Source organism: Sus scrofa, chromosome 16, assembly GCF_000003025.6.
Source record: "Sus scrofa isolate TJ Tabasco breed Duroc chromosome 16, Sscrofa11.1, whole genome shotgun sequence".
NCBI lineage: Eukaryota > Metazoa > Chordata > Mammalia > Artiodactyla > Suidae > Sus > Sus scrofa.
The window spans coordinates 52,331,988-52,357,362 of NC_010458.4; the positions used below are offsets into that span (position 1 = coordinate 52,331,988).

The 25,375-nt window shown below is 49.7% G+C and overlaps 2 protein-coding genes across 8 annotated transcripts in view; both read left to right on the top strand.

Moving 5' to 3' along the window:
- The window catches only part of FBXW11 (F-box and WD repeat domain containing 11), a 125,493-nt gene extending 119,587 nt beyond the window's left edge, over positions 1-5,906 (top strand). For all 7 annotated transcript variants that reach the window (XM_021077115.1, XM_021077117.1, XM_021077118.1 and 4 more), the window contains one exon: positions 3,420-5,906. The gene's annotated coding sequence lies outside the window, so the exon portion shown is untranslated. The remainder of the gene's footprint in view (positions 1-3,419) is intronic.
- On the top strand, positions 4,627-21,284 carry LOC110257256. Its single transcript, XM_021076821.1, has 5 exons — positions 4,627-4,827; positions 4,944-5,039; positions 10,632-10,765; positions 11,032-11,175; positions 19,726-21,284. Exons 1-5 carry the CDS (start codon positions 4,627-4,629, stop codon positions 19,838-19,840), a joined length of 690 nt encoding a protein of 229 aa, XP_020932480.1. The 3' UTR covers positions 19,841-21,284.

A 25,375-nucleotide genomic window follows, 5' to 3' on the forward strand; every position in this document is an offset into this window, starting at 1 on the left:
TAATAAATCAACTTTGTAAAAAAAAATTGTTTTGACTCTTATAGGTCCTTTTGGTTTTCATACTCACTTTTGAACAAAATTGTCAAATTCTGTGAAGATTATGGGATTGTGATCAGGAAGCTGTAGAATCTAAAGATCATCTTGGGGAGAATTTTCATCTTTAACAAATGTTTTAGGGGTTCATAGCTTTATCAGAATAACAAGGTGTGAATGTAGTTTGAGGGTTCTAATATGGTAACACCCTAGTGAACAAAAGGCAAGGAATATCTAACTTTTTTTTTTTTTTTTTTTGCTTTTTAGGGCTGCACCTGCAGCACATGGAAGTTCCCAGGCTAGGAGTCTAATTGGAGCTACAGCTGCCGGCCACATCAGATCCGAGCCGCGTCTGCAACCTACGCCACAACTTATGGCAATACCAGATCCTTAACCCACTGAGCGAGGTCAGGGATCGAACTTGCACCCTCATGGCTCCTAGTCGGATTCGCTTCCACTGCGCCATGACGGGAACTCCGATAAATGTTCACTCGTCTAGTCCATAAACCCAGTGTCTCTCTTCATTATTTAGGTCTTCTTCAGTTTCTCTTCAGCAACGTCTTGCAGTTTTTAGAGTAGACGTCTTGCACATCTTTTGTTAAGTTTTGTCCATTCTTAATGTTTTCTTTTCTAAGCTCTACATTTCTTTCTCGGCATTGCTTTGACCATATCCCAGTGCCTCTTTGATCTGCCCACGGGAGAGAAATACATAAACTAGAACAGAGACAACTGCAGCTGTGGCGGAGCTTCTGGAATGGATGGGGTCAGGAGAGTAGCTGGGTCCTACAACAACTTAAGTGTCCTTCTTCTATGGTTTTGATACGTGTTTGTGTCTTTCCATTCTGTAAAAGCAGCACGTGATAAAATCTGAGACATCTGTCGTATGTTTTCTCTCCCTCAGGCAAATTTGATAGATGAATTATAGACCATAGTAAACTTTCACAAATTGGACAACTTTTATATATTACTTAAAAGTGCCCTGAAACAAGATTCCTGTGGGTGAGAGATGAAATAGTAATGATCACCAGTGCTGTTTCTCTCATTGGCTGTGGTGGAAAGGAAACTGTGCTGTTACTTCTTCCAGGCCCTCCTCTCGCCCCCTTTTTGGGAACCTAAGAACAACTGCCTTGTTTTAATCCAAATTATACATCAATGGAAAAATCTTATCTGCTTTTTAAGCAGCACAAGCAGTGAAAGCTCAGATGTGTTTGTGTCTTCAAAGTGAATTACTTTTGACAACCTTGGCAGTCAGCTTTATAGATTTTATTGCTCTTTTTCAAATTCTTTTCATTTATTGTAACATGAAAAAAATTATTACCATGTGAAACTGTAAGATTTATGCATAATAAGAAACACTACCCTAATGGTGATTTAACCTTGCAGTAAAATATTTACCCCTGAAATATCAGGTAAGAGTATTTTTGTGTCGAGAAATTTAGCAATAGATTTATTTGCCAAGTCATTTTTTTTTTTCAAATTACTAACTCCTAAGAGCTGTGTACACAGTAGCTCTCTCTCTCTCTCTTTTTTTTTTTTATTAGGAGACAATATAAGAGCATTATTAGGAAATGAGTAAAAGTAAACAAGCCAAAAGAAGCAAATAAACTCTTCTCATGGTTCACCATTGTTATATTCTTCATATATAGCCTTTCAGGCTTTTAAAAATTATGGTTCATAACAGTGCCTTTTTTTTCCCCTTTATTGTGAAATTGTTGCATGTCTGTGACGTCCCTATTTGTCTAAATTATTGTTCCTAATGGCAAAATAATATTTGTTTAGATATGCCCTGTTGTTAGGTATTTATATTCCCCCAGCTTTTAGCTATTATAGAACACACGGTATGAGTCTTTTAGCTTAGTCTCTGCCCAGCCCTTCGTTACCTTTTTATAGAATTCTAGAAAAGTCTGCAGTGTCTAGGTTAAAGATACAGTGTTTAAAGGCTTTTGATCCATAGAGTTGTGTTACCCTCTAGAACAACAATTCTCAGCTGACATGCCCACCAGCTGTGTTTGAGGGTTGCCTACTTCGTATCTCTGGGTGTAAATGTTTTAAAAATAATTCAGGTACTCTTACATAGCCTTCATAGGAAAACCGTGGTGGATGAAATTGAATCTGTCTTGAATTCATTGAGAAGGCTTATTAAGATTCTTAATCTTTGTGAAAATTAACAACCTTTTAGGAAAGTTGCCTTTTAAACAAATATACAAGCTTTTTAAAAAAATAAAACAAGCTCGCTCCCTCTCTCTGGCCATTGAATTTTTAGACCTCTAAAGGTGACTTGGATCTTCCAGGCCAATGCTTTTTTTTTTTTTTTTTTTTTCCCCAGTCTTTTTCAGTCATCCCCATGGCATGTGGAAGTTCCCCGGGCAGGGATTGACTCCAGCCCAGAGCTGCGACCTACACTGCAGCTGTAACAATGCTGGGTCCTTAAACTGCGCCGGGCCGGTGCTTCCACGGAGACAAGCTGGATGGTTAACCCACTGTGCCATAGCGGGAATTCCCAGGCCAGTGGTTTGGTGCAGAGTTGGGAAAGGATTGTAACTTATTAGTGGTTGTGAAATCATTTTAATAGATTTTGACTTTGGATGAAATTTAGGATATAAAATGTCAGCCTGCATTGTCCATAGTCGTATTTCACGGACGTTCTGCTCGGGTGAGGGGGTTGTACTTATATACCTGGATGAATGTAGAGAGTTGTGCTTAAAATTTGTTACTGACTCGAGGTCCTAGTCCAAAAAATATGGAACATTCAGTTGTCTTCCCCTTTACATTGCGCTGCCCTTTTATAAATGATTTATTTCAAAAAGAAGTGATTTCTGACTATTAGCATTCTATTTAGAGGGATTACCTTATTTACTAGTTTTTACGTATTTTTATTTCGCAAGGATAAGTGAGGGCCCTTGGTCAGTTATGAGACAGGCCCTGGTGGGCTCTGGATGTTAGAGAAGATTATGCTAAATTTAAGCTCCAACACTAAGCATGTTCTGTTATATGCATAGCTCTGAGCGGCAGCATGGAAGATAAGTTAGAGGGTCAGTCATCTCTCTGAATCCTCTCTGTCACTTAATGGCTAAAGCTTTCAACCAAATCATGTTTCTGAGCTGAGCTCAGTTGGCTTATTTTGAAAGTGGGTATAATAATTGCTGCCTCCTAAGGTGGTTGTGAGGTGTTAGTAAGCATGACACCTGGTATGTAGTACACGCATCAAAGCCATCTGCAGCTTCTGTTTGGATGCCGATGATGTGACAGTCGGTGTTAGGTGTGCACGGGTACATAGGTGTCTGTGTGGATGTGGGGGGGCTGTGGCGTGGCGCTCCATGTCTACCCAGAATATCCATACATGCTCCCTTTGTTTTTTGTTCTTGTTTCTGTTCTTGTTTTTTCAGGGTTTCCTAGTCTTGAACTACTGGCTACATGGCTACCAAATGCCTAAGGGAGTTCTTCACAGCTGAGTTACGAAGCTGGAATTGGTTCTAGATGCTGGGCAGATGCAAAGCAGCCTAACTCTTCAAGTACCGACATTTCTCACCTCTGATTCCGGCCTCGACTTTGAGAAGGATACCTTAGCCTCACCGACTTTCAGTAGTCCAGAAGCCCGTCTCCTCCCCCCCCAGAGAAAAAAAAACCTAACGCTTCAAATGTAACTTGTTCATATAAAAGGAACGTACAAATCGACCGTCAAGAGAAGACTTGGCCTCTAATTTATATTGCTTTGCACTTTGGTCCGATATTAAGAAACAGCATCCTTCTTCGGTGAAATTTGGGTGCCAAACCACCTGCCCAGAAGGTCCGGGCCTTTTCTTTTCAGAAGTTAGCATCCTCCTTTCGACCGTCCAAGTCATTACGAATTCTGACTTGTGTTAGGAACACGGTGGACAATGGAAACTTTTCTCTGGATTGTTTGAGTAATATTTTTTGGATCATCCTTCCTTTCTGTACCACTTTAATTTAAAAGAACTATCAGCCAGGTTATATTATCTCCCAGCAGGTAATATAGCTCTTTCCTTTTATTATTAGCTCTTCTCTGGACCCGCAGCCATCTCCTGATATTTGGTAGAGTAACACCTTTACACGCGTGCTTGCCTCCTAATTTAAAATACTGTACCCGCATGTAGATATAATGTACATAACAGTTTAACCTCAAGGTTGCTCGAGTCAGGGCCCCGGTGCCTGAGACACTAATAGCAAGTGTGTTCGCTCCTAGCCCCACACCAGGGTTGATGTGGATTTACTAGACCCCTTTCTGCAGTATTCACATGGTGGATTTTCTTTTTGTCATGTCAGTGTGTGCGTGGAGAGTGTGTGTGTGTGTGTGTGTGTGTGTGTGTGTGTGTATTTTGATGGGATTCTTGTTTCTAAATGTCATTTCTAAAGTTTAACACAAAATGTTCTATTTGTCGTGCAGTAAATACGATAGAGAGGTACCTTAACATTTTTTGGTTGTCCTTTTCCTCATACGTACTGCTACGTGCTCATGTCCACGTCCCATGGTATTCATTTGACTTCACCGTCCCGAGGTCCCGTTCTGTGTGTCGGTAACCCTGGGAAGGGAAGAGCGAGGAGCCCCGCTGACCGGCTCCGGCTCCGGCCACCATGCGTTCCCGCCCTTGGCAGGTGGGACTGGAGCCCGGGTTCCCCAGCCAGGCTGGCTCAGAGGTCCAGCGTGAGGTGCGTGGAGGGTCCTCCCACGTGGCACGCGGCCTGATGCCCCTGACTCCCTACCTGTCACCTCTGGGGTCGCCTGCTGGCGTGGCCACTGCGGGCTCTCCTGGCTCCCAAGCACTCCGCAGCCCCGTGTGAATGGCACCGTCACGCTGGCATGCACGGAAAGGGCTTTGGCATCCAGTCGGCACTCCTTTGCCCTTGTTCACTATTCGGTTCTGATTTGCCCCTTGCCGTTGTTTCCAAAGATCAAGGAATTGTTGCTAACCTTTGAAAGGACCAATGAGAACCTCCTGTTAACAAAACCTCTTCTCGCGGAAGCGCCCTCTCCCACCGAGGGGAAGGTGCCTGGGCTCTGTCGTGGGGATCAATGTGTGTGTCTGTGATTGCCTCTTGAGTTGGTTTGCTTTTTTTTGTTTTCCTTAGTCCTTTAAAAAAAAAAATCCTTCCCTCCAACATGTTACTAAATTAATTTCTATTTTTGAGAAGTCAATCTCAACGTGTAAACAAAAAAATAATAAATCTCCATTATCAGGTGGCTGTTGTAAGCCCGACAGTGGTTGTGCAAGTGACTTGACCACTCTTCCTCTTACAGCTTTAATACCAGATTGGTTAGGAGAGCCCAGGGGGCGGGGCGGGGAGGGGGGCGGGAGGAGGCAGTTCTGAACTAATGGACTTTTTGTTGTTGTTTTGCATGTTTAATATAGAAGTTCTTGTTCCTTGGGAGATCATGGCCTTTGAATATGCACACAACCTTTGAATTGTGCCTACTAAATTATAGCAGGGGACTCCGGCACCCAAGGAATTCCGACTTTCTGGGATTATAATAGTAATTCCCAGCTGTACTCTGGACTTTATTTTGCTAACCATAATTGAGCAACTGTAAATTACTGCTATATTAATGTTTTAAAGCACTGGGATAGTCTAACTTGTAATTAATTATGTTTGCCAATTATCTGTTTGAAATAAATTTGTGTCTGGACAGCTATTGAAACTGTTAAATTGTACAGATATTATTCATGACAGCTTTGTACTGTGGAATGTGCTTAATAAAAAACAAAAAGTTTGACCTTTGTCCAATAAATTGCTTAAGTAATGTCAGTAAATCAAGTATGAGTATTATGCAGTACACCTGATCTGGCTTCCTGCAATTGTTACTTCAGCTACTAATTCAAAGCCAATACTCTTAATAAAGTGTTGCAATACTCTGATGTTCTGTTAAGAAATTTTTCAAAAAAAAAAAAAAAAACCGTTCACATGCTGTCAGTAATTCAGTGACATACAATTAATGTTTGTAGATTGAAAAAGTCATCTGCCCTTGACAAGGAGGTGGAAGGCAAAGTACTTTTGTCTGGCCGGTGAGAACTGGTGAGAGATACGCTGGTCTATGCCCAGGGGCTGCTTCAAAACTCCTCCCCAGCAAATCTGCTTCCCACAAGTACTTAATTGCTTCCCAGTTTACTGTGAAAATACAAAAGTGGTCCCTTAAACATGCCAAGTGGCTCGGGTGGGTGTGGATCCCTTGGTTCTCAAAGAGGGTGCGGGGTGGGAGAAGTGCAGCTGCAGGCAGCCCTGCCTCTTACCCCACCGACATGAAATTGTCTTTCCTTTTGGCAGATTCGCACATCACTGGTTGAGTACCAAAGCAGAAGGGATACAGTTAGTATCTGCAGGTTTCTGCTCAGAAATCCTGAGTAGCAGCAGAATTTTCCTGATAACTGGATTCCCCCAGCCCTTGGCCAAATGGGTATTGTGGACTTTTGAGATGAATTGGAGTAATTCTACATAGTTTTGCCCCCACTTGCTTTTCTTGTAAAAAAAAAAAAAAAAAAAAAAAAAAAAAAAAAAAAAACAAGTCTTAAAATATATGTGTTCCCATGGTTAAGAAAACCAATTTAAAAGCCATAAAAATCTCATGTACAAAGTGTGGTTCTCCCTTTCACTCTTGACCTTCAGTCCGCCAGTCCTTATTAGCCAGTTTTTTGCGTATCTTCCAACAGATAATAGTCTGTGCCTAGGAAGATGTCTATGTCTGCGTCTATGCCCACCTTCCTACCTGCATACATACATACCGTGCCCACGTTGGTTAATGGTCACGTGCATTGCTGCACCTTGCTTTTCTACCTAGTGTTCTAGAGAGCATCCCACGTCAGGACATGTAATTCCAATGATTCTCGCTGAAGGCTGCATAATACTTAGTTAAAAGGCTAGTCCCTAAGTTATTTAACCAGTTCCTTGAGCACTGGGTTGAGGTGGTTTCTCGCCTGTCCCTGTGATGACTGACCTTTTCCCACAGGTCTCGCTATCCCTGCCTGTGCTGAACAGAATAAACAACTCTTGGTGATTTGGGCTCATCATGATGAGCAGCAGGTGTTGAGCCCAGGCTGCTGCAGAGTGGGAAGAGCCTCAGGTGTCTGGCCGGAACCCCACCCTCTCCTATCCTCACATATCGGTGTCCAGTTTTCTGGGTTTTTTTTTTTTTTTATGGGTGAGGTGTTACTGGAAGAAACTCACAGCTTCTTAGAGATCACATGGAGATTCTCAGGTTTTGTCGCACTCCCTGGATCTATAATCAGACTAGAATGATGCTTTGCCATTTCAGCCTATTTGTTTTCTAGTTAATAAGGAGAGAGGAAGTTGGGCCATCTGGCTGGTAATCCTGTTACTAATTAGCTATGAGGCAATACCCTCTTTTGGATCTTAGCTTTCCCATGTAGAAAAGAAGATTTTACTAGCCCAACTCCCGGCGGGCACGTGCTCCAGCTCTGGATGATCTTTTGCCTTGTACGAGTGCAGACTCAGTGAGGCCAAGTCCAAATTTTCAAGAAAAACTGAAAATTCAGATTATGAAGAGACCCAATTTGTTGAAGCTGAAAAAAATTTTTTTTAAGAAGTCAATTGCCGGAACTCCAGTGTGCTATCTCTGAGCTCGCGCCATCTGAAGCATTTCTAGTGGTGACCTGTTGAAACATTGCATCCAAGCTTGGCGACTAACCTCTTGAGGAATGAAAGAGGTTTCAGAGGAACAGGACAAACTCTGGGATAGGCTTTGTGGCCAAGTGATCGGCACATCGTAATCAATACATGTTTGTTCATGAAAAATGACCGAAAAGGGGAGGTGTTTGAAAAGACAGGAGGAGGAGGAGGAGGAGGAAGGAGCTGCGTGCTGGTTGCCGGTGTCTTCAATCATGGTTTAGCTGTACTTGCTACACGTTACAGGCACATCGCCCGCCTGCTTTTGTGCTGGGATTGAGTTTACCTTAAAGCAGGGTGGGATTTAGGCCTAAGATGGACTTGGTCTAACCCCCCAGAGAAGAATCTGTCAGCTCCAGGCTCTCTGAGCTCTTACTTGCCTGTTGCGCAAAGCTGGGTCTAACATCCCTAGACACTCAATAAGCATCTGTAGGATAACTGAGAACAGAGCCATCTTCGGGTGTTCAGCTGCCCAAATGCACTGAAATCCTCATTCAATGTCGTAAAAGTGTTATTGGTTCTGGGAAGCCAGGTGGCAGAATTGTAGTGCAGATCGTAAGTAACTTTTTCCTCTGTGCAGACAGGGTAACCAGAAAGCAGACTCCTATAAATGGATTTGCATTGTTCTGTGGCTTTCAACTCTGCGGCCATCTACTCATCCTGTCTGCGGGAATCGCTTAATTGTGTTTCTCAGAGTAGACATGTTATTGTTGGGTTGGTCTGGAAGAACCAGGAGTGACCAAGCCAAAGACCTCGTCTGTGGCGGGGCATGGCTTAGGAGCAGTTTAAAGCTGATGCTCTGGGGAATCGTCAGGGACTATAACTTAAGCCCCTTCCACCCTTCGCTTCCATTTTCCGATCCAACGGAGCTTTCTGTTCTAACGGGCTGTGTTCTCCCAAATAACTGGGAGCGTGAGGATTGGGTAGAGACGCTCTCAGAGCACCAACAGCCTTTGAATCTTGATGGAGACCATCCATGGGGGTCACTGGTCCACCAGATGGCAGAGAGGAAGAGCACGAGCTTTGGGGCTGGCAGACCTTGCTCAGTACTGGAGCTCTGCCAACAAATTGGCAGCAGGCCCCCTGGGGGGAGGGCATTCCTTGCACTGCACCTAAGCTTTCTCATCTAGGAAATGGAAACAGTATTTTAAAGTCACTGTCAGGATTAAATGACATAATCTACAGTGCCTAGCACAGTGCCTGGTACGTAATGGGTTTTCAACGCCAGCTAGTTTTGGTAGCTTCAGTTGTGGTGTTTAAACAGAAGGCTCAGAGAGTTCCTGTCGTGTGGCTCAGTGGAAACGAATTTGATTAGTATCCATGAGGACTCGGGTTCAATCCCTGGCCTTTCTCAGTAGGTTAAGGATCCAGTGTTGCCGTGAGCTGAGGTGTAGATTACAGATGTGGCTCAGACCCCAAGTTGCTGTGGCTGTGGCACAGGCCAGTGGCTTCAGCTCTGATTCGACCCCAAGCCTGGGAACCTCCATAGGTTGTGTGCGGCCCTAAAAAGACAAAAAAAAAAAAAAAAAAGCAGGAGGCTCAGAACTTTCAGAGCAAAGTATAAGGGTTAGAGTTTGGGAAGGTGTGAAATGAGACAAATGTAATCAGCGCAGGCAGCCGGAGGCCTATCTGGGCCTCTCGAGGGGGGAAGACAAGGACGTCTGCTGACACAGCCCCATGAGAACTGGTCCCAGGGAGCACTTGAGTGTGCAACCAGGGTCTGGGCTATTCAGTGGCTGGGACAGGGAGCTGGTCCAGGTGAATCATGTTGATGCTAAGTTACTTTTTTAAATGTTGCTACTAAGAATAACAGCTTTAAAAGCAGTCAGCCTAACCATCTCTGCAGGGGATATTTCTGGAAAAAGAAAGAGACCTCAACATGCCAGTATCCCCAGCTTGTTGTAGCGTCTCCAAGGGACAGGAAACAATGTCATGTCCTCGGTGTGCATGTAGCTGGTGGGGCTGGGGGTGGTGGCTGATGCAGGGGAGAGGGTACCAATCACAGCTGCAGCAAGAGTAAAAATCATGTGGCTCGGTGGTTAATGAATCCGACTAGGAACCATGAGGCTGCAGGTTCGATCCCTGGCCTCACTCAGTGGGTTAAGGATCTGGCGTGGCCCTGAGCTGTGGTGCGGGTCACAGACATGGCTCAGATCCCGCGTTGCTGTGGCTCAGGTGAAGGCCAGTGGCTACAGCTCTGATTCGACCCCTAGCCTGGGAACCTCCATATGCGGCGGGAGCGGCCATAGAAAAGATAAAAAGACGAAAACCAAAATGAAACAAAACAAATAAGCACCATCAGTGAGTGCCAGGCCTGCCTAGGGCATATGCTAAGCCTCCCCATGACTCTGTGGGGTTGTATTACCACCATTTCACTGCTGAAGAAACGAAGGCTTAGGTGTGTCTCACGAGTGAGCCCTAGGTTTGATTCCAGTCTGTCTCGGCTGCGGGGGTGGCTGACCTCTTCCCATGCTGCCTAGCCTCTCCATCTCCAGCCTCTGTGGGTGCCATGATGACAGGCATGAGTCTCCCTGGGGAGCCAGGCCCCAGGCGGTGAAGTCCCTTTGCATGAACGGACCCTCTGCACATCGTTCCCTCCCCCTGCCATGTCCCTGGCATCTCTTCTTGGGTCATGAACACATGTGCCCCGCGTGCCTTGGCAGAACACAGCGCGTGTAGGGAAGGGTGCATGGAGCTGGACAGGGTGGATGCCAGAGGCCCAAGCAACAAGGGGCTCTTTCCTGGGGGCCGTGGGCAGCCCCTGGCAGGGTTTTCAGCTGGTAGCGGCCAGTAAGGAGGCTAGTGCCAAGATTCAGGAGCGAAAGGTTGAGGCCTGGAATAGGGCCGAACCCCGAAGGCGGTTTTGAGGTAGAAATTACGGGCCTTGCTTTGGGGTTGGGGCGTGGGGGTGGCGCTGGGTCTTGGCGCCTCGGTTGGGTGCGTGTTCTCCTACGCGCCACTAGGTGGGGCTGTCATGGAAAGGAGGCCCCGTCCCTGCTCTCAGGAGACTTACATTCCGCCAGGAGAAAGGTAGCGTAGCCCGCGAGGGCTGCAGTGCCCGTGCACGCAGGAACTCCCAAGATAAATGCACGTGGTGGTAAGTGCTCCGAAGAGATTACACAGGGCGGGGGGGCGGGGGAGTGGCCTGGGAGACGTGGGAGCCACGACCTCAGTGCTAAGCAGGAGCCCGCCATGCAGTATTGCCGCCCTTGCTTCCCCTCAAAAGGTGGCAAACGCCTGCACCCCCTGCACCAAACTAGCCAGCGAGGCGCGCTTGGCCTCCCTTCGAGAAGGGAAGCAGCGGTCGGGCCGGGGCGGAGGAGGGCCGGGCGCCAGAAGGGCCTTTGGGCTTGTACCGTGCAGGTGCCTGGGAGATAATGAAGCGGCGCTGACCCGGGCTGTGGAGGCCAGAGAGGCCTGCCACGGCGTCTGGAAGAACATGGCACTTAGAAGAGGGCACAGGAGGACAAGCCAGCCACCACGGCGCGAGAAGAAGCCGCCGGAAAGGTAGGGGCGTGATAACCCAGCGGGCTTGGCAGGGCCCGGTGGACGCGCCCAGAACTTGGAAAACCTTCTTTTCCAAACACTTGCGTCCGTCCGAGCTGCCCAGGCCTCCCGGGGAACAATGCCTGTCGGCTAATCAGGCCGCAGGACACCTAATCCTGCTTCCCACTCGGTCCAAGGCAGCGCCGCGCTCTCCCGACGGCAGGGCTCCGGCGGCGCAAGAGCCAGCGGGCGCCGGAGCTGCCTCCCGCTCGGCCGGCCTCTCGGGGCCTTGGGAGTGTTCCCTGCGGCCCATCTGCACAAACAGACGGGGGCCAGGTCTGCGCCTCAGGAATGAGGAGATAAAAGGGACCATCGGGGCTTTTTCCACCAAAGGCGAAAGCATTTTATAGAACGGGCTGCGAGGTTTTGTTTCAGGAAATTTCATCATGTCTCCAAGAAGGGGAGGGGAGAAAAAAGAGAGAGGGAGAGGGAGAGAGAGAGGGAGAAGTTAATTGGCCTCAGATTTTCTCACTCCCTTTTCATGTTGGTAACACGAGGCGGCCCAGGTCAGCCTCAGGTCAGCGACGTTTGGGCTCTTTAGTGCCCCTCTGTGAATACCTCATTTCTGTAATAGTTTTTCCTTGAAAAACAGCTCTGCCTTCTTTGGCAGATGGTGACATTCCATTAGCATATGGAATATTTTTCAAAACACATCCGAAAGCATGTCTCTTACGGAGGAGACTGGGCAACAGCAAATGAATGTTTGAAAAGTATGCTGGGAGCAACTCAACACTGAACAGAAGGTTCCCCCCCCCAACCCGCCCCCCCACCCCGCACCCCACACTCCCCACCGTGCTCCTGGATTGTTACTGTACCCGAAAAGGGGACAGGATTTTCCTCCAAAGCTTAGTCTGTTGGCTTTACTGCAACCATCACAGTACACGGAGGGGAGCTAGAGCGACTCAACCCAGACGATAAAGAAGAGCGTGGTCTTGGTCTGGGGTGGACATTGACCAGCCTTCGTGGCTGTGGTGTCAGGGGTCGTGAGGGGTGCTTCTTGTTCACTGAGCACCTGTTGTGTGCCACATGCTCTGTGGGACATACATTCTCATCTTTCCTGCTGAAATCCATCTACCACACAGCGGGCAGAGAGGACTCCTGAACACATAAGTCCCATCACGCTCCTGCCATGTCCAGCACTTTCAAAGGGCCGCCCGTTGTGCTTAGTCGGCATCAGGTTCAAGTGCCTTGTTAGGGTCTGCAGTTATCTAGCCTCTGTCTGCCCCTCCAACGTCAGTTTTTCTCTGTCACTCCCACTCGAGCTATGGCTTTCTTTCCAGTCTTGATTTCTGCCCCAGGGCCTTTGCATGTACTGTTCCCTCTGCCTAGCATGCATTCCCCTCCCTCCCCGCCAGCTATTCATATGGCTGCTTCCTCACCATTCAGGTCTCTGCTCAAATATCCTCTTTTTCTGAGACGCCTTCTCCGACCAGGTCATCTAAACTATCCCATGTCACTCCCACCCTCCATCAAATTCTGTGTTCTATTTACTCGATAGTACTTACCACTTTATTACTTTATTTGTTTACCTGTATTTATTTAAGACATTTTTGAAGGCCTACCATGTGCTAGGCACTCAGCTAGGCAGTCGCAAAACAAATCTCCCTGCCCCACGGCGCCTATGGGATAACATGGGAAGGCAGATGGCGAGCAAACTGCATTTCCTGACTTCATGACGGGAAACCGGATCTGCCTGAGGTGTGCCCGGAACCTGGGTTGTCTTCTTCAGAGGCTGTTTTGCAGTATGATCATCACAGAGCGCAGGGACTCAGAGTTCAGTGAAGATCTGAACCCTGTTTTTTTTTTTTTTTTTTTTTTTTTTTGTCTTTTGGTCTTTTGGTCTTTTGTCTTTTCTAGGGCCGCTCCTGAGGCATAGGGAGGTTCCCAGGCTAGGGGTCAAATCAGAGTTGTAGCCTCCGGCCTACACCACAGCCACAGCAACTCCAGATCTGAGCCGTGTCTGCGACCTACCCCACAGCTCATGGCAACGCCGGATCCTTAACCCACAGAGCAAGGCCGGGGATCGAACCCGCAACCTCATGGTTCCTAGTCGGATTCGTGAACCACTGAGCCCCGATGGGAACTCCTGAATCCTGTTTTGTAGACAGTGGCATTCAGGCACAGAACCGGGAGTGGCTTTCAAGATTGCCCTGCTAATAAAACAGCAGAGCAAGGAGGCAAACCCAGTTCTGTCAGAGCCTGGAGCTGGCTCTCCATAAGGCCCGCCCAGCCCAAGGCCTCTCGCGGGGTGCCTTCCCCGTGGCTTCCTTCTTCCAGCCCCAAATCCAGGTCCTCCCCACACTGCAGATCCAAGCCAACCGACCGCTGACTGTGTCCTCAGCCTGCCACTCTCTGGGGGGCCACCTGCTCTCTGCACCACTGAGGACCGTGTCCTTGAGCCCTCCAAGTCCTCATCTCCTTGTCAAAATGAGCATTTAAACCACAGTACCTCTGCTAAACTCTTGAGAGTGTTATCCTGCTTTCTGATCAACCAGTCTGTAAACTGCGTTCAAAGAAAGGCAATGGAGTAGTTTTGATGTCAGGGCTCAACATAGTTTTAGCAGCTACCTCTTCTTGGACTATTGTTTCTAGCCCTCTACTCTGCTCACTCTGTTGATCCAAGAATAGATCCAGCCAGTGCATACTGGCCTCCTCATAGAAGGCAGGCATTGGCTCCTAGCACACACAAGCCCCGGATGGGCTGGCTTTAGGCATGGCTTCAAACTATATCACCTGCTCGTGGAATTCTCCCTCCCTGTCTGGCTCTCCTCTCTCACGGTCTCATTGGAAGACAGGCTCTCATCCCACGTCGTGGTCAGGGGGCTCCTAGCAACCCCAGGAGCACACCCTAGCCTCTGAGTATCTCTGCTGGAGCAAAATCTCTCTTCCTGCAGCCTGAAGAGTCATGGAATCCACCGCCTTGGCTCAGATTGGCCTGTGCCCATCCCAAAACCCCTGACTGTGGTCAGAGGAATGAGATGCTCTGATTGGCTAGGCCAGGCTCCCATAGCCACCCTGGCACCAGGGCTTGGGGTCCACCCCCACAAACCACTTAGACTGAGAATGGAAGGGAGGCAGAGGCCCAAAGAAAGATCAGGGTGCTGAGAAGTCAGTCCAAAGAGACAGGGGAACAGAGGCCAGGCAGACAAAACCCAACATCTACTGCTCCTTCCACTTGACCCGCCTTTTCCCGTGGAAGTGACTCATTTTGCACCTTCTTCAAGGCTCAGCTCAGATCTAACCTCCTCCCCGATCCACTGAGCGGGGGGCTAAGTCCTCCAGGCCTGGACTCCTCTCATACCTTGTCCCGTTCTCCTTGGGGTTGTAGCTATTAATGTGCATGTTCAAGAACCGGCAGGTGTAGCAGGTGAGAAAGTCCACCCTGGAGGTCAGAGGGTTTGGGTTCGAATCTGGTCTCCGCTCTGCACTGAGGCCCAGGCGCTTCCTTCTCAGCCTCCCTTCTTTTCCAGGCTGCTCAGAGCATTCAGTGAGCTGAAGCCAGCCCAGCCTGGGCTCAGAGGGCTTTTGATTTCCTTCACTCCAGAATCCATCCTTGGTCTTCTCTGTCCCCCGCTCTCCCCCCCTCCGGTCACAGGTACTGATAACTGTGTGTTGAATGAACAAACCTGTAGATTCCAGAACTATCAGGGTACAATAGGGTTTCCCTGCTTCACAGCCCTTGAGTTCCAAAGGGAGCAGTTCAGGCGAAAAGCCACGGGGTCCAAGACTCTTAAAAACCCTTAAGGAGTTCCTGGAGTTCCCGTCGTGGCTCAGTAGTTAATGAATCCAACTAGGAACCATGAGGTTGTGGGTTTGATCCCTGGCCTTGCTCAGTGGGTTGAGGATCAGGTGTTGCCGTGAGCTGTGGTGTGGGTTGCAGACGCAGCTCGGATCTGGCATTGCCGTGGCTGTGATGTAGGCTGCCGGCTACAGCTCCGATTTGACCCCTAGCCTGGGAACCTCCATATGCTGCGGGAGCGGCCCTAGAAATGGCAAAAAAGACCAAACAAACAAACAAACGAAAAACGCCCTTAAGGGGGTCCTGCTGTGGCGCAGCGGGATTGGCACCATCACCGCAGCTCCAGAACGCAGGTTTGATCCCCGGCCCAGCATGGTGGGTTAAAGGATCTGGCGTTACTGCAGCAGTGGCATAGTTTGCACCTGTGGCTCAGAGCTGATCTCTGGCCCGAGAACTCCAAATGCCGTGAGGTGGCCAGAAAACAAACAAAAAACCCGAACCCCCAGAAAAAAAAACCCTTAAAATGGGAATTCAGCACAGGACACAGGGTGTGTGCTCTGTGACCCAGCGCAGTAACTGACATCCAGTTAGAGTTTGAGAACCGCCAAGCTGGTCAAAGAAGATTAAATGCAGACACTCCATCATTCCAATGATTCTGCTCTTAAAATAACTTTCAGGAGGTTGAGCAGGCAAAAAGGAAAAGAGAATGTGGTAAGTTCTGAATTTTAAATTGCCTGCAAGGTTCACTCCATCCTGGCTTAATATGCAGCCTTATCCTATAATTTTAATATGTGTCAAGAGACTTATTTGTTCCGGGAAGAACAAATGGGATCGTATATGTAAATGCACCAAGGACAGTGTGTAGCACAAAGTGGGGGTTCCCTGAGTGTGGTGGGATGGAACCCAAGTCTTGCTCGGTGGTCTCCCGGAGACCCACTGGGTTGCTGCAGAGGAGGTGGGCTGGCCTCCTGTATCTCCCGCTGGCTCTCACACTCCCGTCCCAAGACATTGGTCACTAACGCTTAGGTCCTAAAGCCTGGGGTGAAATTCCAATGGTGTTGCTGCTGCTGCCTCCAGAACGCTGTTGCTGGGAGCCAAGTTCAGGCAAGCCAAGTCAGCTCTGGTCCCTTTTCCCTGCATCTTGGTTGGCCTTACTTCATTTTCAAGACAAATATACAACCTTGACCCTCCCCTGCAAAAAAGTCATCCAACCTTCAAATCAAGAGCACGGTGGCATTGTTATTCGAGGCACAAGGTTTTGTATTGTGTTTGGGGTGCTTTTTTTTCCCCCCCGGCTGTGCCCATGGCATGCACAAGTTCCCTGGTTCCCTGGCCGGGGATTGAACTTGAGCCACAGCAGTGACAACACCAGATCCTTAACCTATTGCACCACAAAGAAACTCCTGTATTGTGTTTTTGCAGGGCCCTCTGTGTGATTTTTGGGACAGCCGTGTCAAGCCCTTGGGTGTGGCATTAGCTGTAATGTGTCATGACTGCAGAATCTGTGTAGTTCCCATGGTCCTAGACTCCAAAGGTGCCTTGGGAGGCAGAGGAAATTCTTGCTCAGGGCTGGTCCCAGCCAACCTTTGGACACTGTTGCTGTCAAGGTCCCAGTTCTCCTGACTGCAGGCTCTAAAATGATGCCTTTCCTTGGGTGACATCAGTCAGAGACTGGCACTGGCTCTTGGAGTAACAGAGGACTCCCAGGCTCCCAGTGCTGCCCCACCGATTAGGAACCAGGACTCTGGGTCAGCAGCCTGGGGCCTGACTCCTGGCTCTGCACGTACGTCTCTGAGGTCAGGATTTGGGGCAGGCTCTTTGCTATCAGACCCCTTCAGAGCAGGAGGTCACACATCTTCACTCCATCTCCTTGTCAGCTTGTTTCTTGTGCACCTTTTTCTTCCACCACCAACTTTCCGACTCATTCCATATTTTCCTATTTAAATCTCAGATGGATGGAGCCCATGAGCTCAACTACCTGAAATGACCAGGTAGGGTTTTTTGTTCTGGCCTCCTGATAGGTCACCAAACAGCCAATGGATGGGCTGCTCTTGAGTCAGGTGCCCATCTTTGTCCAATCGGTAGCCATCCCTTGTTGAAGCACAGCCTAAAGTTATTTTCCTCCACCCCTGGCCTTGGGTGGGGTAGTTTCCTTTAGGGGGCACTTACGTGTGTGGCTGACACCACCAGTCACAGGTCAGGGCACTGTTCCTCTGACTCCTCGGGCCTGCCCAGAGCCTTGCTAAACTGTGACAGGTCATAATAGCTGACTGCTATGTAGGAATCGCATGTTCCTGACATTACTTGGAGGTTTTACGATTCAAGCAGCCAAGCCCTCCATGCTCCCTCACATGAGAAGGCTCCCCAGGAAGGCAGGCGTCCACAGAGCTTCATCTCTCCGTGACAGAGTCTCCCAATCCCACCCATCACTGCAGTATCTACTGGGGTCTGACTTTACTCTCAATTCCGCTATCGCACAGTGCCTGACACTCCGTCCACCCTCAGGAGCCTCTTTTGGAATAGCCATAAACATGTAGGGATGCTCGAGTGAAATTAGGATGAGCCAGACTGAGAAGCTTAAGGCACAGTCCTCTGGCCAAAGGGCTCTGGTCTATTTCTACCATTACTTGGTTTCTTTGGGTCCACCTTATGACCTCATTAATATTGCATTTTCTTTGTAATGAAATATTTCCCAGTGTGTGCCCTGTAAGATGATAGTTCGATGAGATATTAAATGCATATTGTAAGAGAGAAAGGATTCTGTGATCAAGTGAATTTGGGAAATACCAAGTTAAAGAAAGTTAAACAGCTTTTTTTGAAATGCAGGACTTCTCAGAGCCTTTGATGTACTAATGCATGCTGTTGCTGTCCACGAAAGTTATAGAGGCTTTTGTGTTTCTAATAATTGTTTGATTTTGAAATCACTCTCTCTCTCTCTCTCTTTTTTTTTTTTTTTTTGTCTTTTTAGGGCCGCACTCACAGCATATGGAGGTTCCCAGCCTAGGGGCTGAGTCAGAGCTGTAGCTGCCAGCCTATGCCCCAGCCACAACTGATCTGAGCCGCATCTGCAACCTACACCACAGCTCACGGCAATGCTGGATCCTTAACTCACTGAACGAGGCCAGGGATTAACCTGCGTCCTCATGGATGCTAGTCAGATTTGTTTCCACTTGAGCCATGACGGGAACTCCTGAAATCTCTTTTTTCACTCATGATTCTCTCACAGGACCAGTGTTGGAGGAGCCACACCCTGAGAAATGTGCCTTTAGACAGACAGGGAATGCTCTCCTGCCTCTTTATTGGATGTATGGGATTTATAGAATTTGCTTGTCTGATCATCACTGCCGGTTGTGGGAGGCCATGCAGGTGTCACTGGACAAGATTGTCTATCTTCAGAGGGGTAGCCTGCTCATCCTATTGGTCCACTAGTTCTGAGCTGTGGTTGTTATGGTGACGGGAAGGCGGCTGCAGACCTGGGAGGGGCTGATACATAACCCGTGCACAAACTCTGGGCAGCTTCTTTCAGTTGGGTGTTGAGTCGCAGCATGGCCTGCTCTAGAGAACATCATGGCATATGTAAAGTTCTCCAGCAGCCTGGGTTTTGTCTTCGAGCGTGTTGTCCTTTAAGAGCGCAGGGAAGCTATTGTGTAGAAGAGAGTTGGAGGGAGTAAACTATGGGCTGATGTATTACTTCTTCTGGGTTCCTCACCCTCAGCACTGTTGATGTTTGGAGGGGATCCTACTTGGTTGGGGCAAGGGGTGTGTCTTGTGCATCGTAGGCTGTTTGACGGCATCCTTGGCCTCGCCCCCCCAGGTGCCAGGAGCCCAGATTCCCCTCCCTTGGCCCACTGGGCCAACCGAAACTACCTTTAGGCATGCCAGAGGTCCTCTGGAGGGCAAATCGCCCCAGCGGGGCAATCGGGGAAAGCTTGACCAACATCTGTGAAAGGCTTTCAGGATGTATTACCTTCCTCACCGTAGAAGGAAAATAGTGCCGTCACCCGCAGAGCCTGATCCGAGAGCTGCGAAGAACTGGCAACTAATTAAACTCTCGTTGGGGCATTTCCTTAATTCACTCTGAAAGCTCATGTATCTGTTGGGGGTCTTGGCTGCAAGTGACAGAAGACCCCATTCCAAATGCTCTAAGCAAAAAAGAGAAAGTTTTGGGGGTTCATGTAATGGAATAGTCCAGCCTAGCGTGCGCCTCCGGCACAGCTGGATCCAGGTACTTACGCAGTGTTATCAAGGATCAAGAATTTTTCCAACTCTTTGCTCTGATTTCCTCTATCCTGGCTCCATTCTGAAGCTCTTCGCATGTGGTGGTGAGACGGCTGCCAGCAGCTCCGGCCTGCTCCCCCCTCCAGCAGATCTGGTGGAAAAGGGAGAGCTTCTCTTCCCTCATAGTTTGAATGAAAGCCTGGATCTGGTTCCCATTGGCCCAGGAGACGATACTTCTCTCTTTAGCTACGCCTGATTCACATGCCTGTCCCTGGAGCCTGGGGTGGAGCCCACACCAACTGAACCATTCAGTTGGGAATGGCGAGGGGATAGGTCCCCATGGGAACACTGGGACGGATATCTGAGAAGTGGTCAATGGCTGCTGGTCAGGCAAGCACCTCTCTTTCCCCATGAATGAGAAAAACTATAACAGCAATAACCAATAAAAGCAGCTCCCATGTGTAGTACGTGAGCTCCGTACCAGACCCTACCTGGCATTATTCCTAATCCCCACCAGTATCCTAAGAGGTGGCTGTTATCATCCCATTTTACAGATGGATAAGTGGAGTCTCAGAGGGAGAAGTGACACAGCCCAAATCACACAGCTGGGCAGCGACCGAGCCGAAGACCTTGGGCACCACCTTTCCTCCTGCAGGTCACCCTCCCTAACCACCTTTGGCTCTGCAACAATCCAGAAGATTTCACGAGGTCTCTTTGCTGCACTTCCGGAAGGAGGTGGTGGGATCATGACGGGCCACTATCCTTCAGGTCACTGCCCAACCTGTTCAATATTCTCTTGTCAATTTGGTGCCAGTTTGTGACAATAATCCCTCAAGGGCCATTCCTGATACAGCAAGACAGGCATTTTCAGACGTGGCCCTATTTCACCTTCTTGATCTGTTTTCTCGCCCTCCTCCTTGTCCCACCCCTGCTGTTCTCTTTAATCCCCTGAGTGCATTATTCGTAATAGTGAAATGTCCTAGAGGGCTTACCATGTGCTGGGCATCATGCCGAGGAGTTGCTGTGACATCATTTCATTTAATTTTTTCTAAATATCATATTAGTAGATGCTATTATACCCATTTGACAGAGGAAGTAACTGAGATTTGGAAAGGCTAGATGACTTGCCCAAGGTCACCCCACAGCAGATGGGAAGACCTAGGGCTTGAACCCAGGCAGATCCCATCGCCTTTGCCGCGACCCGAAACTTCAGACACTGCAAACCCACGGCCTGTGAGTCAAATTTGGCTTACGGGTATATTTCGTTTGGCTCACATCGTACTTAAAAAAAAAAAAAAAAAAACCACTTGAATTAGTTGCCAATGTTTTAAAATTGAGAACCTGCACATTAAAAAACAAAATTCATTCTTTCCTACTTCTCTTGAAAAAAATCAGATGATTGGCAACCTGGGGCCGGTGTTCCTACCTGATAGAGCTTGGCTGGAGCTGACAGTTGAGTCCCAGCTGTCCCCAGTGCCACAGGCCCCCTCGCTCCCTATTGCCTTCCCAAGACTGAGGCTGCGCGTTGGTCATGGCTCGTCCTGTGTACCTGTTGTTTTCCTCAGGTGCTTTGTGCTTTAGCTGCGCAGGCTCGCAGGGCCGTAGAGCTCGAGGCCCCAGCTCCCCATCGAGGTGCCCCTCCCAGCTTCTGACCACACAGGTTTGGGGCGGCTGCTCATCCTTCTCTACAGATTTAGTGGCAAAAGCTCTCTCGCCAGTGAAGCTCAGACTTAGGCACTAGAAGAGTTGGAAAGAACCCCGCGTTTCCTTTCCTCCTGTGCTCCGCGACCGCCCCCATCCCATCTCTGGTTCGTGGGCCCTCTGGGGCCAGTTTCTTGGCAACGCTTGCCTTGGGTACCTGACTTTTTCCCCTGCTCCCCTCAGACCCCCCTACCCTTTTCTTCCTAATTCTCCTCAGGAGAACCATCGCTTGGATTATCATGCAACCCGAGCGCCTGAGCATGAAGTGCAACCCTTTACAACCGACGGACCATTTCGTTTCTGCTCGGTTGTGTTTGTTTAAACTCGTTGCTGGCAGGACCCTGGCTCAGGGGCAGAGTTCCACGGCGCTCCCAGGCAGATGTTCTGGCTGGTTGCAGGGGGCCGCATTGAGAGCCAGGACAGGAGAGCCGGTGGCTGGCAGCCAGGCTGGGGGGTGGGGGTGCCGGGGGGGGGTGGAGGACCCTTCACAGGTGTGCTTGGGAGCCAAGGGATTTGGGGCAAAAACAACAGCCCGCAGTGCCTTTGTAATGAGGCCTTACAGGCCCCAATTCATACGCAAGACCGCTGAGGCTCAGCGAGGTCGAGACACTGGTCCTGTGTCACAGAGCGAGCTCCGGAGGGAGGAGAAAAGAAATGCTTTATATCGTTTGCAGCATTAGGGTGTGGCCAGTTTCAGGCAGGTGGGAGATGATGCTGATGAGCATCTGACAGGCGCAGTGGAGGCCCAGAAGGTCTTCTGGAGCGCAGGCACCGTACCTGTCCAGCTGGCACCTGGCTTCTGTGACAGCATGCCTGCCTCACTGGGAAGCCCAGAACCGTTGAGCCTGGGGTTATCTGCCCAGTCAGAGTCCTGCCACTGGCTTGGCTGAGTGACCTCAGGTGAGTTATGCCACCTCCATGAGCCTCAGTTTCCTCAGCTGCCAAATGGGAGGAAGTGGGGAGAGGCGAGAGCCGTTCACAGGAATTTGGGGAGGAATAAAGGAGATAATGCAGTAGCGTATCACAGGCTTTATTGACATTACAGAGCATGGCCTGTAATACTTGCGGGAATGAACGATAACTTTTTCGGTTTCAACGCGAAGCCTCAGGGAACACCATCCGGGGTCTTTACTGGGAGGCGGTGGCCAGAGGCAGAGGCCAGGTTCAGCCTCCAGACCCTCAGTTTCCTTCCTGTGCAACTCAGGGAACCTCACCCTCTTCTCAGGGCTCTGGCTTTCTTGTTTGTAAAGGGGGTGGGGTGGGGTGGGGGCACGTCCCTCAAAGGCTTGCTGGAGCTTACAGAGTGCGGGTGTTGGTTCTGGGAATTTGTTGTCTGCGTGGGCGGGGCTAACCTCTGAGGGGTCAGGAGCACATATCCATTCCCAGGAAATCCAGATGGACGGGTCGCGTGCCCCAGCATATCCTCGCACACAGACCTGGGAAGCAGTGGGCGTCTCCGCCAGCAGGAACTGATTTTATAGAGAGGGAAGGGGACAGAGAGGCAGGCAACCTCTCTCAAGGGCTTTCTATGTCCATATGCTCTGCCTTCATCAAGAGTATTCCTGTCTAGGAGTTCCTGTTGTGGCTGAGCAGGTTAAGGATCTGATGTTGTCTCTATGAGGATGCAGGTTCGATCCCTGGCCACGCTCAGTGGGTTAAGGATCGGCATGGCTATGAGATGTGGTGTAGGTCGCAGACTCAACTTGGATTCTGTGTGGCTGTGGCTGTGGTGTAGGTCGGCCCCTGTGCCTCCGATTTGACCCCTACTCTGGGAACCTGCATATGCTGCAGGTGTGGCCATAAAAAGGAAAAAAGACAGTCTTCATGTCTAGGAGCTCCCACTCTGCCCCAGCTGGTTAAGGATTCTGCATGGTCTCCGCAGCAGTGTGGGTTCGATCCTACCCAGCATAATGGGTTAAGGGTCTGGTGTCACCACAGCTGTGGTGTAGGTTGCAGTTGTGGCTCAGATTCAATCCCTGGCCCTGGAACTTCCATATGCTGGGGAGTGTGGCCAAAAAAGAAAAGAAAAAGAAAATAAAAACAGTTAAAAAAAAAAAAGAAGTAGAATTCTTGCCTCAGTCACAAACTCAGGCCAGCAAAGATGCAACTGTTTCTAGAACACAGGCTGACAACTCCAGTTTCACTGACCATTTTATCTAGTCCTTTCCCACCTTGCCTGGCTTCAGTTCAGGGACTTCAGCTCTGTTGATTGGGTTGATCGGGTTTACAGTTCAGTCCCTTTCGGGTTTGGCGGCCCCTCCCTCCTGGGTCCCTGCCCCCCTCTGGGTGGGATGGTGGTCAGGGGTCTGCCTCTCCCCTTCTCTCCAGGCTGGCTCCCTCAGCCTGGATGACTCTTCTAACCAAATGGTGGCCTGAACCCCCTGGAGCCCTGTGGCATCAGTCCCCCCGCTCTGCCCTCCCCCACATGCCTGAAACATGGCTAGAGGGCTGTGGAGCCGGCTTTGGACACTAGGGGACTTGGATCTCTCGGCTGCTTTTCTCAGGGGCTGACAGCCAGCACTGCCATCTGCACGGCCCTGCCTGTGCCCCTGGGTGGGGACCTGTCTGCCTTCCCACATTCCAGGAATGCTGTCACCCGTGCCCCCACAACAGGGTCTCATACTGGTAACAACCCTTGAGGTCGGAAACCACCAGGAACCAGTTGCGCAGAACTAAGTGCTTGGGGGGAGATGGTTACATGCTTCAGGTCATTCGGTGGGTATTTGGCATTTGAACCCAGGGCTGTTGGGTTCCAGAGCTTGCCCTTCGAGTTTGTGCCACAGCCTTGAACCTACTGTGAACAGGAAACCCGAGTTCCCAGAGTAGGAGAAAGCTGTTTGCTTAAAACAAAGGCCCAGGGAGGGGAAGTGACTTCCCCGAGGTCACACAGCTTAAGGGGCAACATTAGGGTTCGAGCTCGACGTTCCAGGGCCCGAGTCATGGCTGCTCCTTGTCCCAGCCCTGGAAGGTCTCCTGGCCCGGGAAGCCACCCCGAGTCTGAGGATGACATGGATGTCCACTGGATGTCATTCTTTCTCTACCAAAAATGAGCTAGACCGGCTCCTTGGCAGGATCATAGGATTTTCCCCCCTTCCTTGGGCGAGCAAGTTGCATGTGGGCTGCACAGGTGTGGACTCCCTTTCCTTTGGGCTCCAAGACAGGAGGTGAAGCCGGCTTCTTGTTTTTCTAGGGCGGGGAAGGTCTGCGCAGGAGCCGAATCCCCCGCCCTCCCCGACGGACGGAGGGACGGAAGGACACCTGTGACCACCAAGGCCGCGGCCCGAGCCCCTCCCCCGCCCCCGCCCTCAGTTCATCCTCCCTCCCCCCAGCCTCGAAAATAAATATTCTTCCAAAACATTGCCTCCACCTGGGCACAGGCTGCCAGCGCTCTCCACAGGCTTCACATGAGTTCAGAGCCACATTCACGGGGCAGGGACCGCTCTGCCAAGTCCTGTGCTGCCCGATGCTGAGGAGACAGAAGCAACAGGAAGTGCTCCTGGCCCGACGGGGAGGCTCTCGGCGGCTGGCCTGTTTTAACTTGCAGAGGTCCAGGCTGTGCATTGAGATTACGGGGAAAGGGGGCGCGGGTGTTTCTCGGAGTGGGGGGTCATGAAAATGAGAAGGACGTTAGGGAGGGGCGTTCTCGGCAGAGGCACAGCCTGTCGAGATAGGAGGGTGTGTGGTGGGGGGAAGTGGTGCGTGATCGCGCCGTGAGGTGCACGACGGGGACAGGTGGGAGAGGGCAGGGGCTGTCACAGAGCAGAGCTTCCTCAGGGAAGAGGCCCCGGGTCCCTGCCATCATGCCCCCTCCCATGTTCCCTACCCCCCGCCCCCACCCCCGCCTTGTCCTGCCATCCGACAGTAGCAGGTAACCTTGGGAAAGTCTCCAGGCTTTTGTTTTCTCCTGTGCAAGATGAGAACACCACCCAGGAGGCGGTGGGATCATAGATATGGAAAGTGCTTTGGAAAAAGCCGAAAAGGGCTCCTCTGGTGTTTGTTAAATGAATGTTATGATAACATTTATCAAAATAATCTTCATTAAGCATTCCAGGACTGAAGCCCAAATCACAAGGGATGGGAATGCAGGGAAATGATGGGAAGATCTGAATCAAGCCATGAGGGGCAAATCTGGCAATAACCAGTTGTTATGGGATGCATTGTGTCCCCCTCAAATTCAGATGTTGAAGCCCTAAGTCCCCCGTAGCTCACGATGGGACAGTACTTGGAGACAGCACCTATTAAGAGGCAATTAAGTTAAAAGGGGGTTTTCAGAGTAGGACCTAATCCAATAGGATGTTGTCCTTATAAGGAAAGGAAATTTGGGAGTTCCCTGGTGGCTCAGCTGGTTAAGGATCTGGTGTAGGTGCTGCTGTAGCTCAGGTGAGGGTTCTATCCCTGGCTCAGGAACTTTCACCTGCCATGGGCATAGCCAAAAAAAAAAAAAAAAAAAAAAAAAAAGGAAAGGAAAGGAATTTATTCCCTTATTCAACAAAACTTTATCTG

Bases quoted from the DNA above. Each gene is read 5' to 3' on its own strand.
- LOC110257256 (XM_021076821.1), top strand. From the start codon at position 4,627: ATGCGTTCCCGCCCTTGGCAGGTGGGACTGGAGCCCGGGTTCCCCAGC. The intron at 5,040-10,631 runs GTGCCTGGGCTC...ACGCGCCACTAG, and splicing joins CCTCTCCCACCGAGGGGAAG to GTGGGGCTGTCATGGAAAGG. The intron at 11,176-19,725 runs GTAGGGGCGTGA...CCCATTTTACAG, and splicing joins GAGAAGAAGCCGCCGGAAAG to ATGGATAAGTGGAGTCTCAG.